Here is a 17,075-nt window from a genome sequence, read left to right on the forward strand (position 1 = left end):
CATATTAAGCTATAGAATAATTATGCAACAATAATCCGTTTTCAAGTGTCTCGGGTTACAATTTTTTTATTAATTCAAAATAGTTTCACTTTCCATGTGGACACGGGCTGATCCAGTCTTCGTTGTTGTGGTGATGGTTCATTTTCCTCTGATTCCTCATCTGATTCCAGCTCAAACATATAAGGTTTTATCATCGCAAGAGCCATCGCTTCGAATGCATCACTCGCTACTAAACAGTTACGCTCAATCCGCAAATGTTCCGTCAAATGTCGTTAGCCAATCATAACAGTGGGCGTTAACACTGAACTCTTAAAGAGGAAACAACCCAAAACAGACTGTTTGAATCAAAGGATGAGAAACAGGGTGGGAAAATGTCATAATTTACTATATTTTAAAAGTTTTTTTTTTTTTAAATTTAAATTTAAATTTAAGTAATACTATAATTGCACCTAGGGGACCATAATAATAAAATAAAAAAAACCATGTCATGACCCCTTTAATCATACTGTTAATAACATTAATTTGTTAATATTTTAATTAATTTTTTAATATTATTATTAATGCATAAGATATATATATATATATGTAATGTAAATTCTTAAGGTGATTCACCTGTAGGGAACGACCAACAATAAACAGTGGAGAAACTTTGAGGATCTCCAGCTCTCAAGCCCCCAGAAATCACAAACAACTAAACAAATTGTTAAATGGCTTGACTGGCTTTTATTTTCAACCTAATCAGGGGTTAACAGGGATATAAAAACAAAATCAAACAAAAAGACACTTTACCCCAGGAGGAAGGCTCGAATAAAAGAAAACCAAAATACAGCTACCTAAAAGGAGGATGAACACTAACTTACCTATACAGTAAAAAAAGAGAAAAACAAAAACATGTATAACTTCCCTCACTCCCTAACTAACCATTAAACAGGAGAAAAGATATGGTTCCCCTACACCCTACGTTACCCAAAAACTCTTACCTGAACATTTAATAAAAAAAAAGAAAAAAAAAAAGAAAGACACATCAACTCAAGAAACACACTGAGACAAAGCAACAAATAGCGCTACACTCTCTTGGGTTTGGAGAGCAGAACAACCCCAAACTCTGTGATGTCAGTTTTTATATTGAAGTCCTCCGAACATGCACCAATCAGGGCTTGAACCACGCTCACCTGTGGATGAGCACAGATGTTTAACCATCTGCCTATCTGGCAAAAACACACAGAAAGAGAGAAAAAGAAAGCAAAAACACAAACACCAATGACACTTCATACAAAAAAAAACAGAAACAAAATTAATATGTCCTTCGACGTGTGTTGAGGACACAATTTCCCCTAAAAATGAGCCAAATCTGTCAAAACATCCCTGGAGATATTCAGGGATAAAACATTCCTTCCATCATTCCTTCTTTCTAATAATGCTAAATCTTTTCTTTTAGGGTTAGTATTAGTAAGGGTGTGTGTTTGGGTGTTTAGAGGTGTAATTGAGGGTCTGGAACATGTCTGTGAATGCAGTAATTTACAGCCCCTAATCAATATCTATAAATCTTGGGTCATAAAATCAGCAGTTTGTGTTCCCCATCTAGATAGAAACATTCCTCCTCCTCCAAGGCTGACAAGGTTTAAAAGAAAATCTTCAAAGCTGTCAAGTATTTAGATGAAACACAGATTTAGCACTTATGGATAAGCAGATATCCTGGATGGCACCAAAAATTTAAAGCACAGAATGATGCATGAAATAATTACTTTATTTTCAGTTAACCACAACATTATCTTTACTGCTTAACACACACTCTTATGTGGGTTGTACCATTTACTCTGTGGTGGCTTTCTCTGTCACATCTGGTTCGTGCAACGTATGGGTTAACTCAAGCATGCTTGCTGCTTAAGTACTATTTGGGGCTAGAATATCTGGGGTAGAGCCAAGCTGTCCTGCCAATTTTAGAGGCTAAAGAACAGATTGAAAATGCTTATACTCATGCATATTCTTGTCAAAGTGTATACATATCCGCTAGAATAGTTAATGGATATAAATGGTTACACACATTATAAATAGAACACTCTGAGTAGAAAGTTCAACAGAACAACATTTGTTTGAAATAGAAATCATTGTAATAATGTTATGTTGAAAATAATGAACAGTAAATTTAGACTATTTATTGTGGTGTGCTATTACTGTATGCTATGTATGTATGTATGTGCATTTACCCTAATATTATAGTCCTTAGCAGTTAAGGAGCGTTAAAGGGTTAGTTAATTGAAAAATCAAAATTTTGTTATTAATAACTCACCCTCATGTCATTCCAAACCCATGGGACCTTCGTTTATCTTTGGAACACAGTTTAAGATATTTTAGATTTAGTCCGAGAGCTTTCAGTCCCTCCATTGAAACTGTGTGTACGATTTACTGTCTATGTCCAGAAAGGTAAAAAACACATCATCAAAGTAGTCCATGTGACGACAGAGGGTCAGTTAGAATTTTTTGAAGCATCAAAAATAAATTTTGGTCCAAAAATTAATCCACAAATGACTGAAGCTGTTAACTTTTTTAATGTGGTTTAGTTGGTTGGTTTTAACTCAGAGGGAGTGTCAACCACATTTAAAAAGTTAACAGCTTAAGTAATTTGTGAATTAATGCGTATTGGAGACGCAAACAGTTTAAAACGATTCAGTTCGATTTGGTGAACTGGTTCAAAAAGATCCAGTTGCATCGAATTTTTCGTTTGCGAACTGGATATTCAGACTGCTTTGATTTGAACTCTCTCACAACAGACACTGAAAAGAAGACAATGATGAATAAAGTTGTAGTTTTGCTATTTTTGGACCAAAATGTATTTTCGATGCTTCAAAAAATTCTAACTGACCCTCTGATGTCACATGGACTACTTTGATGATGTTTTTCTTACCTTTCTGGACATGGACAGTAGACCGTACACACAGTTTCAATGGAGGGACTGAAAGCTCTCGGACTGAATCAAAAATATCTTAAACTGTGTTCCAAAGATAAACGGAGGTCTTACGGGTTTGGAACAACATGAGGGTGAGTTATTAATAGCATAATTTAGATTTTTCGATGAACTAACCCTTTAAGGAATGTAGTGTATTTTCGTCTGCCATGGATCTGAAGAATCACACAGTCTCTGGGTTTTGTTTCCAGAAGAAAGATTTTATTTTCAAGAGAAAATAAAACAGAGAAAGCTCTGCAGAACAGTCTGTCGAATCTGTGTCGGTTCTCTATTTTATACAGTGCTTCTGAAGGCGTGCCCATGTTCAATACATTTCATATATAAGGTTCTGTTTATCAACTCGTTTTCCTTTTATGGTTGTCTCCAGCTTGCTTTTAGGGTGTAGAATTTATTTTAAGTGAAAACGAGGAGGCCTAATAATATATTTTGTCTTATGTCAAAACAGGACATGCAACTTTACTATATGCTTTTGGTAATGTCTGTACCAAGGAGGTCTGATCATATATTTTGTCTAATGTCCAAATAGGATGTGCAGCTGTACCATTTATTATACCCCTGCACTCTATGCACATTCCATTCTCATTCAGGCCTCTACATACAGTCAAATGCATGATTATATCAGTAGAATAACTTGATACATAAATGGCTAGATTCACAATGATTATGCCTGATTAGTTTACATATTGACCAATAAAAATCTTCCACAGGAACAGCAGTATATTCAACTGTGTGTGCTCCGTTACGATGAGCCTCGATTAAAGGAACACTCCACCGTTTTTTGAAATAGGGCTTATTCACATTATTTCCTGCATTTAGATAGGTGGGCAAATGCATTTTTGTGTCAGTGCATGCATTGTTTTAGTTTGACTGGGTCGGCGTTAGCTTAGCTTAGCACAATGAATGGAATCCTTTGTTGCCAGCTAGCATGGCCGGAGTAAAAGTGATCAAAAAAAAAACAAAAAAAAAACACCTATATACTTCTTGTGGCCACGCAAGTATTCACAACGAGTACAAATAGCGATCCAGATTAACACTAGGCGATTTCCTAGGCAGATATTGACTTGGGACTATATTATGGGGAAGCACAGGCAAAGCACTGCTGCTTAGGCGAAGCACTGCTACTTCGGCACAGAGATATCACGCAACACATGAAAACATCAACTCTATGTGAATACAGGTATAATATGGGTCGATCTATACATGCGTCATGATTAAAATAATCACTTACTCTGTGGACAGCTGTCCATTTGGTCCATTCGGCGTGGGGCGTTTTTTCCAGTTCACTTTGTCACACCGGAAAAAAAAATCGAGTACTGCAGAATGGATCAGCGCCGTGAAATCCTCTGTAGATGTGACACAACTTCGGGCACTCTCATCTTGATCTGACGTGTCGAGCCTGGTCATCAATGGCAAAAACATGTCCCACTCTCTACAGCACAGACACTCTATTTCCGTCGGTTATAGATTGGCATATTCCCCCACATTCACACCACCAGTTCATGTTGGCTCTCATCCTCACGTCCTCAGGCTGTTGAGCGATCTCAACCTCCTCCTCCTGTCGTTCTATTTCCAAAGCACGCAGCTCGTCTTCTGTAAACTCTGGTTCAAATAGGTATGGTTCTGGTTCTTGACTGTCTGAGAAGTCACCCTCTTCGTCTCTCTCAAAATCAGCCATGTTCATCGCCATTCGTGTATTGTAAGGAAAATAGCCAGGCAGCTACTATTCACGCCGGTATGTTGACGGAAGTCGTGGGATTTCATGTGTTGCGTGATATCTCTGCGCCGAAGTAGCAGTGCTTCGCCTAAGCAGCAGTGCTTCGCCTGTGCTTCCCCATAATATAGTCCCAAATCAATATCTGCCTAGGAAATCGCCTAGTGTTAATCTGGATCGCTATTTGTACTCGCTGTGAATACGCAGGCCACAAGAAGTAATTAGGTGGGGTTTTTTTATTTTTTTGATCACTTTTACTCAGGCCATGCTAGCTGGCAACAAAGGATTCCATTCATTGTGCTAAGCTAAGCTAACGCCGACCCAGTCAAACTAAAACAATGCATGCACTGACACAAAAATGCATTTGCCCACCTATCTAAATGCAGGAAATAATGTGAATAAGCCCTATTTCAAAAAACGGTGGAGTGTTCCTTTAAGAGAAACATGTGATGATCTTGTGCTGAAGTGATGAACTGTATTTGTATTGCTCTGTCGCGAGGAGATTATATAGACTGGAATCAAATGGTAATAAGCTGTAGTGGCCTGAATGATATGTATTGTTTATGGAAACCTATATAAAAAGAGTATTGCATAGACAGACTGGTCAAAATCTCTCTAATCAAGTCTCTCGGCATCATTATCTCTGATAATAAAGTCTGCCTTGTGGTATCAAAACCTCAAGCCTTTGAGAGTGGATGATTGAAACAGGTGGAAAGTGCATTAAGCTTTTTTTAATCACTGTGTGTGTGTGTGTGTGTGTGTGTATTCACTTGGTATTCACATTTCCTATGTATACAATTCAGGGTCTACACTGAGATGAAGCAGGTTTTAGACCATCTGAAACATCCACGTTTCCAGTTCACCGAAAACGAGGAAGAAGCTGACATAATCTGGGCCTTCTCCCATATCCGAGATTATCGGTGAGCATGTTTTGAGTGTTCTTATGTACACTTGAGTCCTATTATTCTTGTTTTACTTAAGTGATTTCCTTTGCTCAACTGATTCATTTACTCTTAGAAAACTAAGTGAGGCACGGCCTCATGTCCTACTCAACCAGTTCCCCTGTGAGACTGTGCTGACCACTAAAGACTGCCTGGCATCTGTGGCACGGAGAGCCAGGGGAGGTCAGGGGGCTCCATGGCTCCCCAAAACCTTTAATCTACAGACTGAGCTCCCTCAGTTCATCAGACATTACCTAAGGAGACAGGAGAGGTGAGCATCTGTCTGATAATAGTGCTCAAAAAAAAAAAGATTATGTAATGGACTGTGGTTAAAGATGCTTGGTTGAAACATACTTTATTGGAGAACTTAAGAGAATCTTGGAAACACAGTAAACTAAAAATTGCGGACACATTTATAATAAAAACTGACATGATTGCACAGACTTCTTAATCCTAAAACAGATCTAGTTATAGCATACATTTGTTCTGCTTCCTTCTGTGGATGATGTTAGATGTACTTTTGAACCTTCCTAAACATGCAATGTACATTTCAAAATTTCGTATTTCAACATATGCATCAAATATAAAACGGGAAGGAACTCTATGCACAGCGTACTTCTTATTTCTGTTAAGATCTCAGTGATATGTGAGTTTCCAGTGTAATATTTTGCCATTGTGAACTGAGGTGGTTGCATTCTCTTCCTGCCCTATTTCTAATAACTACTAGTTATGATAATATAATATGTTATATAAAATCTTAACTATAGTAAATGTAGCATTTTCGTATATTATATTTATATTTAAACTTTTTATAAAGGAGTTTCAGAAACGTAAGGATTGAGGTGGGATTTATTTTCTCACAATTTCTGTTTTTATTAAATTTTTAAAGAAGACATTTCACACTCCAAGAAATTTCCATCACTGGATGCTAAGCAAATGAACATTTTACACAGAATACACGAAACAGTCTGATTAATACGGCATTCTTCCTAAAAGATGACCGTAAAGCGAGATCTTGAATACTAAGCTTCGGTATTATCCCTAATATTTTTTGTACCCTATGATTAAGGTGACAGTACCTCTTTTTTTCCCAGATATGTCCTGGCCTTTAATTTTTTTATTTTGCATAAAATGTCTGGTTTTAGCTCTGTTTTCTAAAATTTGTCTTTGTTTTCATATAGTTTTCATACTTTCTGAAGGTAATGATGAAAAAGTAGTTTACCAAAAGCATGCAGCCATTATTTGTCACACAATCTAGAAAAGTTCATAATTTTTTCCCTTGTGCTCTCAGTTGCCACTCGCTCAGAAAACAAGATGAAGATGCACGTTCTGTGTTCAAGCTTCTTCAGAGATTTATTGCTTAGCGAGGTACTAATTAGTACAAGGAGTCAGAGTTGCAGTCATTTGAAGACAATTTACTGAAGGAAATAGTTTGCATACTTTCCTCAGCAAAAGTCAGCTTCAACACTCTGTAGACTGTTCATAGACCACTCTGCATACACACTCAATATAGCAGTAATTATACTCAAAAAAGAGGGTCGGTAACTACTTCATTACTGATGCAAAAAAAAAAAACTTCAATCGTGACGGTGTGGTGTTATTCAGTATGCAACTTTATTCACAGAATATAGGAAGTAAGACAACAAATCATCTCTTGCAAACAGATTATTAAGTATTAAAATCAGCTTCAAATATAGAAAATGCAAATCAAATGGTGCTAATAATTAGATTATTAGATGAATTCTTGACAGCCTTATTTGTCTATGATCATTTCAGAGGACTGGATAACCACTGGATTTGCAAACCTTGGAATCTGGCCCGCGGTTTGGACACACACATCACAAACAACCTCAGCTACATAATCAGACAGCGAGAGAGCACCCCAAAGGTATACTTGCACACACAATACTGCCACGTATCCTACTTCCTGCACTGAGTCTGTGCGCTCAGAATTACAGACCTAGACTTGGATCCATAACCTAGCAACTTCCAAAACTGTTTTATGAAGTCTTTTGAAAGTGTGTTGGTTTTTTCCACTTCTGAGAGAAATCCCTCTCAAGGTCTTGAGCTTTTGATGCCAAGACTTCATTATCATTGGCAATAAAGCAGAGTATCTGTCGGGTTGTGTCTGAACACTCTTTATATCGTTTTTCCTCAAGGTCTGTTTAACACATTTCATACACAGTCCTACTACTTCTTTATAATGATCACATTTTACTCTCCTGCAGTGCTCCATACAAACAGGAAACATATGATCATACTGGTAGAATAACTTGATTACTGTCCTGTAGGCCTCCTTTCTTACAAGAAACACAATCATAATAGTAGATTACAATCATGACTATATTCACATTGATTATACTTGATTATTTCATATTTTGATTAATAAATATCTTCTACAAATTCTTCATCGGAACAGATTTGGGTGCTGTCAGAATGAGTTCAAACATCTGATAAAAACATCACAATAATCCACAACTAATCCTCATCTTGTGGAGTGAAAAGCTGCGTGTTTGTAAAAAAAACCTCCCTTAAATTAAGACATTTTTATCTTAAAATTGGTACTTCCTCTATCCATAATATTGCTTTCTCCAGTGGAAAAAAAAAAACATCTAGTCTGAATCAGTTGAGTAATATGCACATATCAAACACTTTTTACAAGTAAAAACGGTCCAAAACAGTTCTAAACAAATATATTGGTGGATTTTGATGCTATTTTTAAACACTAAAGGAACTGTGATTATGGTACTTTGACCAGAACCAGTGGTTAAAAGATAAAAAGCCTTTATTATGGATTAGTTTCTTATAAGCACAATACATTAATTGTTGGATTGGATTCATTCCTTTGTCAATGTCCATCTTCTCATGTTAATTTTGGTCTTTGACATCATTATTTGTGCTTTAGTTTTCTCACCTCGTCTGTACTTTCTTGTGCCCTTTTAGTAACATTTCTATCAAGATGGAAACATTTATGAGCTTCACTCTTTTTTTCACAAACATTTTTTATTAATCTATTTTTTAACGCAAAAGAAGTCAAATACATAGTAACTTTTAAACCGAGCCAAGAACATCCAAGCATTTCTTCAAGTGAACAGCTCTTCTTACAGCATGTTTAAAGTATTTCTTATGTCATTTACACTTATTTTGTTCACATCAAAGTGGCATCACTCTTTACAAACCTTATTTTGCAGTGTTGCCATGCTTCCCTATTAAAGTATCTTCTTAGATTTAGTATATGCATTTTGGAATATTTTTGTCTAACATATGTTTAAACAATTGTAGAACTAGTTTGTTTATGAAAACCAGGAGGTGTTGGGGATGTTGAAGGTGACTGTCAGGTCATATGAAATATATGTCCCTGGGGAACCCTTTGGTTCCTGGAAATGGTTCTTAAAGCTTATTTTTGAAAACAGACCAACTAGCAAAACTCTACTATTAGAAAAAAAGCTAAGAGGAGTGATTATTTAATTGTGAAAAGCAGGACAGGTGAAATTTGTTTTTTTAAATGGCCTACACGATCATTGGTCATTAAAACTGTCACACATCTTAGTTTATCGCAATTCTCTTATAATAAATTAAGCATTACAATTCACAATTAATTTATTATTTAGATTGTGTATGCACTTTGTTTGTTATAATGAGAGGGAACTTGGCACTGAACAAAGCTCTGGTGTTTTGAGCTGTGAGTCTGTGAGCTGTGTTTCTGGATTCTGTGTAACTGAATCATCTCTGATTGGACATTGCAATTAATGAAATCAACAAATGTATCTGTGATTGGCCACAATGCTCAATGCTGCAAAAACACATTGTAAATAGAAACAAATGACCAGTGGATATAATGATACAATGCAGTTTTTAAGGAGAAAAGAAAATGCAAATCTGTTGACTGATCAATTTCCAAATTGTTTTTCATTCAGCAAATTAAAAAACATCAGACAGATAAGTAAACAATACTAAAAACCAGATCTTTAATACTTTATTATTCAGCAAGGATTTATCAAAATAACCGTCGAGACATTTATAATGTTACAAAAGATTTCAAATAAATGCTGTTTTTATGAAAAAGTCACAGTTTCCACAAAATTATAAAGCAGCACCACTGTTTTTAACATTGATAATGTTATATTATTTCTTAATTTTTCTGTTCCGTCAGATACTTTTCAGTCCCCTCGCATGGCAGTGGAAATAGAAAGGAACACAAAATCTCTGTCCACAGACTTCTTTACAGTATCAGCTTTTGTACATTGCCAAGGGGGTGGTGTATTGCTCGACCAATAAGGATTATACATTACATCACTTGACTTTATATTAGGGATGCACCGGTTAACCGGCCATAAATCGAGCAAATAGTTATTTATTTTTCATTGGCTCAAGTAAAATTGAAGGAGTGGATGCCGAGTTGCCATATCCTTCATACTGATATTAATTAAATTATTACATGATTTCTTGTTTGACTATTAATCAAGTTATGGCAAGAGTGAAATGTGTAACCTTATGTGCGCTTATGAGATATTAAAGAATCCTGTTCTACCCTGTATTTATTTTCCTCAAGATTAATGTCCACAGATTATGTGTGTATCCAACCGTAATAAGACACTCGCCAGTGCTAGAAAGCCTTGAATTTTAGATAAGTTCTCTGTGTATGTGTGTTAGTATCTGTCTGTACAGGGAGAAGCTCAGACAGTCCCAGGTCAAACGATCAACTGCCAGTGTCCAGCGTATCAAATATATGTCTTTGGAGAGTTTATCTAGGTTTTGGAACCAATCAGAATTTTGTTGACTTATGTATTGACGCAATTAGTATCCTCTGTCAGGGTATAACTGGGGTTGATTTTGAGTTGTACGGAGGGCGGCCTACGAACTCCGTCGAGAGTATTGAAGCTGACTTCTGCTGTTGAAATTGCAAACTATTTTCTTAAAGTAAAATTATTATTATCTCTGACTCTTGGTCTTCATTGCCAAACATCTGGTCCTTAGGTTTTAACTGTAAATTCCCCTACAAAATATATAGATATGAATCATTACCTTATTATTATTATTATTTTTAATTGGACGAATGAAACGCTTTGCATCCTTGTTTTATTCGCACCAACATTATTTGATTTTAACATTTTGGAATTATTTATTTAGCATACTTTTTTAGTCTTACTGGTAAAGCTTTTTTTTATTATTTAAATCCAAATTTAAAAACTAAAACAAATACTGAATGTTGATTAAGAAACATCTTATTGAATGTGTGTTAATTGTGTTGTTTGGATTGTAGAACTATGCAGTTATTGCCTTTAATTTCACATGGTTACAGTCAATCTTTTAATTTAAGGCCAGTTCTATGTAGTTTGTAGTTTCAACACAATTCAAAAACAAAAGCTAAACGCTTTTGCGTTTTCAACAGACAAAAGCCAGTTTGGCCTATTAAATACCAAATAAACATCTTGTTTATGCATACTTTCCTTCTTTCTTGTTTGTTGCTTAAAAAATTAAAATCGGTAATCGGTTCTGGAATCGGCCAGTTTGCTTGTAAATAATCGGTATAGGAATCGGCCATGAAAAATCATGATTGTGCATCCCAGATGTGTCTTGGAAGCAGATATCCTCGACTGGATAATTCTTTTCTAGGCTGATTTCCAAGATCTACACATGAAGTCATGTATTAAAAACAGATGTCAATGTTTTCCTGCTTTCCGGGATTGTTGAGTTTATACAGAGAGAGAGAGAGAGTAAGTCAGGCTGAGATCAGATCACAATGTTTCTTGAGCACCAAATCAGGATATTAGAATGATTTCTTTGGGATCATGTGAGACTGGAGTAATGATTCAGCTTTGACATTACAAGAACAAATTGCATATTAAAATATATTTAAAAAAAGAAAACAGTTTAAATTGTATTGATATTTCACATTATTATTGTGACTGGTAATGTATGTGTCTGAAGTGTGTTGCTATATATGCTGTTGTGGAAAAAATCTATTTAATGATCTTACATGGTCAGAGACAATCAAATCTAATCTAATCTTGACAAACTATATATCTTTGGAAAGGTCTAAGACTCCCAAATATATATTTTACCAATATTTTTTGTTAAAAATTATGTAGGAAAAGTAATAGATGAATTTATGACAAGAGTGCACCCTCAGAAATCTACATTACAAAAGGAGCTTTGACCTTTGTTTAAAAAAAAGACTTCCTCGTTGCCTTTTTCTCTATCACATTTTAGAAATCATCAGAAGTTATATATCACTTGAAAACATAAAATCTCAAAATTCATCCTTCAAAACCCATTTTAAAATCAGACATTGCATTACCATGTAAATGGTACATCAAAATCATGTTACAAAATGTTTTCAGTCATGAATTATAAAAATTTAGGTTTGTATCATGCACATTCATGTCTATCTTCAAAAACGTGAGCGACAGTTAACAGGTTAAAATTGTTATTCTTGCAAAAAGGTCAAACAGTACAGCAGAGTCCTGCCAAATGTGTGACAAGTGAGCATGCTTCTCTGATTTGGCCCATTGTTTTCACAAGCAGTCTCCTTAATTTTGCAATATAGTTGAAAAAAAAGCGAGATAAACACTTAATATGAATCATTTTTCACATAGCATCCTCCCAGCTTTCTGATATGATCCTGTTTTCCTCAGCAAGCAAGAACAAGCACATCATTGTGACATTTTCTCATAACAGATCTTTCAGTTTTGTATCTCATATAACAATACACCAGAAGAAGAAAACGCAGTGGAATACACCTAAATATAAATATGCTTATTACTATGAATACTCTGAGAATTTTATTTTGCATGTTTATGCAAAATAGCAAAAGCATTCACATCAGATAACATTAGATGTTCCTTCACACGCATCAGGACTTAACCTGTATGTGTCTCTCTCAGGTGGTGAGTAAGTACTTGGAGGACCCTGTGCTGTTTCTCAGAGAGGAGGTGGGCATGGTGAAGTTTGACATCCGCTACATGGTGATGCTGCGTTCTGTGGAACCTCTGCGTCTTTATGCATATGATGTCTTCTGGCTGCGTTTCGCAAACAAGTAAACCTTATCTACATCCTGTAGACTAACCCAAAAACCCTTTATCCTGAACAAACAATATCAATGTCATGCAGTGAAATACTTAGTCACAGTTGACATTTTTTTTAAACTGTGGGGATCCATGTCAGCTAAAGTTAGGAAGATAACAGCAATGAATTTCCTGATGCTAACCATGTTTTGTTATATAAATAAAGTTTACTGCTGAAAGGAATTTAGCTTGTGAAAGAATAAAGGGATTGGGATATATGAATTTTTTTTTTCATAATTGTTCTCCAACACTGAGACCTAACACTTGGCAGTTGTCATCATATTAGCAAACTTTTTCCTATGCTTTTACATCGAGCATATAATACCATGTCTGCAACTCTGCATACCTCTCTGCATTAATATGCTTGTCTTTACTTCCAGACCTTTCTCTTTGGATCACTTTGATGACTATCAGAAGCACTACACTGTGATGAACTACGCTGCTGATGTGCAGCTCAAACAGGTATAAAAACTCTGCTCAGTCTGTATGTTTGGCTCTGTAGAGTTGATCTCAAGTCACTGGTGGTTTTGTTTCCGGACAGATTCACTATGATGAATTTATCCCCATGTTTGAGAGCCAGTATCCGCAGTATCCATGGAAACAGGTTGAGGTATGGCTTTATGCACTTTAATTTTCAGTCCATCCATCTACAATACAGCATACAGCAAATTTTCCCCTTTTCCAAAAAAGTATTCAGCTGTGTATAGCATCAGTATTCCTGTACAGATTTTCAAAAGTCTTCTCGCCTTAGGTATCACGTTTTTATTTGTCAGTTTATTTTCTAAATGTGTCATGTTTTTTTTTTTTAACACAAAAAAATATTAAGCAGCAGCGCTGTTTACAATATTCATAATAAGAAATATTTCTTGATCTCCAAATCATCATATTAGAGTGAAGTCTGAAGAGTCACGTGAAATTGAAGACTGGAGTAATGGCTGTTGAAAATTCAGCTTTACCATTACAGGAATAAATTGCATCATTAAATGTAATAAAATGGAAAATAGTTATTTTAAATTTGATGCAAAAACTTCAATCCAGGTCAGACGGTGGGTGGTATTTTAGTATGCAAATTTATTCAAAGAATATAGAAAGTCATTATTAAGTATTAGAACCAGCTTCAAATATAGAAAATACAATTCCAAAATTAATATAGTTTTAAAAGCAATCCATATATGATGGATTTTGCCCAACTAAGATTAGTAAAAATGATTATAATATTTGAAAAGTACTCAAACTGTTAAAATATATTTTAAAATAATAATACAAAGTATATAAGAATACTTGTATATCAAAAGTCAAAGTATTAAGAATTCAAAGTATCTGAGTTGAATAAACCTGTAAGAGTTCAAAGTATTCAAGTGAGCCCGAAATAAAAGATAAAGTAAGATGAGAAACCCAAGTTCAGTTAGGTAGAGACTGAGAAAAGAGGGGGTCTGCACCTCCTTCTGTAGTCCTTTCAAAACAAAGAGTCTTGTGACCGAAAATGAAGTCATGTCTCAAATAGATATTAAGTATTGGTGATAAGTCTCCTTTCTATCCAAAAATAAAGAACTGAGAGCTGCTGCATGCCTTATCTATCTCTGTCCCTGATATGGCTACAGAGGTCTTTTAAGGCCTCTGGAACAAATAGTTTTGTGTGGCGTTGAGCACGTAGCAAGTTTACACGTGGCAGAAATCAGAATTTCGATGCACCAAAATTGTAATAATATTTTAGAATATTATCATTTTTGCTGTGTGGTAGAAATTCCCCTATGCACCTGAATTAAGTTCAACTGTGTGTAACACCTGGCGCCCCTCTACTGACATCTCGCCCCCTTTTGAACACTATCACTTCCACTGTACCTGCTGCACAGCAGTAACCAGACAGACTCCAGGCAATGCCCTTAAGTATGCTTTAATCATGTCTGGTAGGACTTCATACCAATCACAGAGAATCCCCTAGTAACAAGGAGACAACACTTTATATTAGAAAAGTACTTAGCCAAAGTAACATCGTCACATTATATATTCTCCTATAATCTGCTTGGTTCACTTATATGGCAAATCACAAGGTTACTATTTTCAGAAAGACATCTAGCTTAGTCCCCTTTGTTTAGTCCCCAACAATACCAAAGGTTAGAACTTTTCAGTTCTCTAAAACGTTCTTAAAGATTAGGTCACATTGTGTGATGAAAGTATGATGTGCTAAGATTTGAACCTTACTCTTGTTTCATGGTATTTGATTACACAATACAGTCAGTAATGCTTATTCAGTTATTATTTTCCAGACATTTCCATTGCCTCATATCCTAAGATGCTGTATAAAAGTGACACCCAAGGCACAATAAAGTTGAGCTTAGAAAGATCTGCACCACTGGTGTTTCTCATTCTTAGGTCCCTGGTACCAGCTCTCCTCTGCTCAGATAACCCAACCTGAACCAAAATTATGTTTGCGATCTTGAAGGCAAGAATATACAATTTATTCTTACACTATTAATTTCCATTAGACTTTTTGTCACTATGTCCTGAATTGAAGACTTGTTCAGCTGAATCTTGAATTTCACTTATGAAAGGAAATGTAAAACATTAGATCAACCAATGATGAACCAGTTCTTTATCATCTCATGAAGCTTAATTTGGCAAGCATATTATAGTCAGAGCACAACACAGTGTTACATTTGTTGACAATGGAAGAACAATAAGAAAACCAACAGCGTCAACCGTCAGGACAAAGAAGAGAAGGATGTGTGGAGGAAGACTAGAGAAACCAAAAAAGTGGAAGAAGCAGAAAAGGCCAAGGACTGATGAAAATAGGGCCACTGCTGTGTCATTTTGATGGCACTGATAAATTCATTGACATAAATACTTAGTTTTGAGAGATGAACTGAGGATTTTGAGTAGGTTACAGGCTTTTGTAGGTAATCCAGTGTGTTGTGCTGTTTCTATTAATACTGTTGAGAGATGAACTGATTTGCAGATGTTAAGGATGAATCATAGATGTACCAGAGCAGCTGAGGAAAACTTAAAATTGTAATCTTTTAATTACCCTAATCGTTTTTTTTATATATATATATTAAAGGTTAAACAAAACTAAGCTAAATCTCACCATGCACACCCATGATCCTCCTGCATAAGTTTCCTTAGAGTCGGGTGTCACTGTATAGTACCCAGTATGTGAAAGTATCCATTTACACATGTCCCAGACCTCAAAAGTTGTCACTTGTTGTTATTGCTTAACCTGTACACATACAAACAGAGACACATCTATGGTTAGCATTCTCACTGTAATCTAAAAAGCTTCACTATGTGTTGTCTTTTTAAATGTTGTTTGTTTCAGACGGATATCTTTAAAGCGTTTTCAGAGCTCTTCCAAGCAGCTTCCTGCCGCCCTGCTCCATATGGGATCTGTGCATACCCCTCCTCCAGAGCCATATACGCCATTGACCTCATGCTCAAATGGGACCAGACGACAGAAGGTATTTTCTGTAGATGGTCTCAAATCACACTCTCCCTAATGGCCATGCTACATTCATTCAGAAACTTAGAATACATTTTACTTCGATTTTTGTTTTGGAGAGAAGTAAAAAAAAAAAAAAAAAATTTGTATCTCAAAATTATGACTTAATCATCTGGTATTAACTCACAATTGCAAGAGAAAAAAAGTCAGAATTGTGAAAGAAAACTGGCAATTGTCTTTTTTTCTGTAGCGATATAAAAAAACGAAGTGAGAATTATTTCTTTTAAACTAAGAATTCAAAGAAAAAAGTCAGAATTCCGAAGATGTCAACTCAGAATTGTGAAGGGTAAGAGTCAGAAAGAGTTTATATCTTGCTGTTCTGACTTTTTTCTCAGAATTTTATATGACATTTTTTTGATTGTGAGAAAAAAATTCACAATTACCTTTTTTTTTTTTTTTTTTTTTACAGTGGTAGAGTGGTTTACTTACCAGCAAAAATGAATAACATCCATTAAACTTCATAAATGTAATAGTTCCATACTTTTCTTTTCTTTTCAGGAGAGCGTGTGATGCAGCCTCAAATACTGGAGGTGAATTTTTGCCCAGACTGTGAGCGGGCCTGTCGTTATCATCCCAAGTTTTATGACCACATGTTTCAAACACTGTTCCTGGATCAGAAAGAACAGTGTCCTGTCACTCAAATTTTATGACCAACTTGCACTTAAATAAAGATGACTAATACCCCTTTAACAGTTTTTGTCACTTTTTTACATTACATTACATCATTACAATGATGAATCACTTACAGCTTTAATGAAGCATGTGTCAATTTTACTTTTTAAGTGGCTGATACAGTGAGACCCAAGCAAACAAAGTGTTTCAATAAAATGTTAGTTTATTTGAATAAAAATTCAACGGAGTAGGTTAGTTAGTTAGTAGGTTAGTTATATATAGA

The 17,075-nt window shown here is 35.4% G+C and overlaps 1 protein-coding gene across 1 annotated transcript in view; it reads left to right on the top strand.

Moving 5' to 3' along the window:
* The window catches only part of ttll12 (tubulin tyrosine ligase-like family, member 12), a 30,914-nt gene extending 14,044 nt beyond the window's left edge, over positions 1-16,870 (top strand). Inside the window, exons 7-14 of the mRNA XM_052581895.1 lie at positions 5,480-5,596; positions 5,694-5,888; positions 7,394-7,505; positions 12,505-12,656; positions 13,065-13,146; positions 13,226-13,294; positions 16,001-16,139; positions 16,679-16,870. Coding sequence (XP_052437855.1) covers positions 5,480-5,596; positions 5,694-5,888; positions 7,394-7,505; positions 12,505-12,656; positions 13,065-13,146; positions 13,226-13,294; positions 16,001-16,139; positions 16,679-16,830 — 1,018 coding nt within the window. The 3' untranslated portion in view covers positions 16,831-16,870. The remainder of the gene's footprint in view (positions 1-5,479; positions 5,597-5,693; positions 5,889-7,393; positions 7,506-12,504; positions 12,657-13,064; positions 13,147-13,225; positions 13,295-16,000; positions 16,140-16,678) is intronic.
* Positions 16,871-17,075: the final 205 nt, after the last annotated feature.

This window comes from Carassius gibelio, chromosome A4 (genome assembly GCF_023724105.1).
Source record: "Carassius gibelio isolate Cgi1373 ecotype wild population from Czech Republic chromosome A4, carGib1.2-hapl.c, whole genome shotgun sequence".
Taxonomy (NCBI): Eukaryota; Metazoa; Chordata; class Actinopteri; order Cypriniformes; family Cyprinidae; genus Carassius; species Carassius gibelio.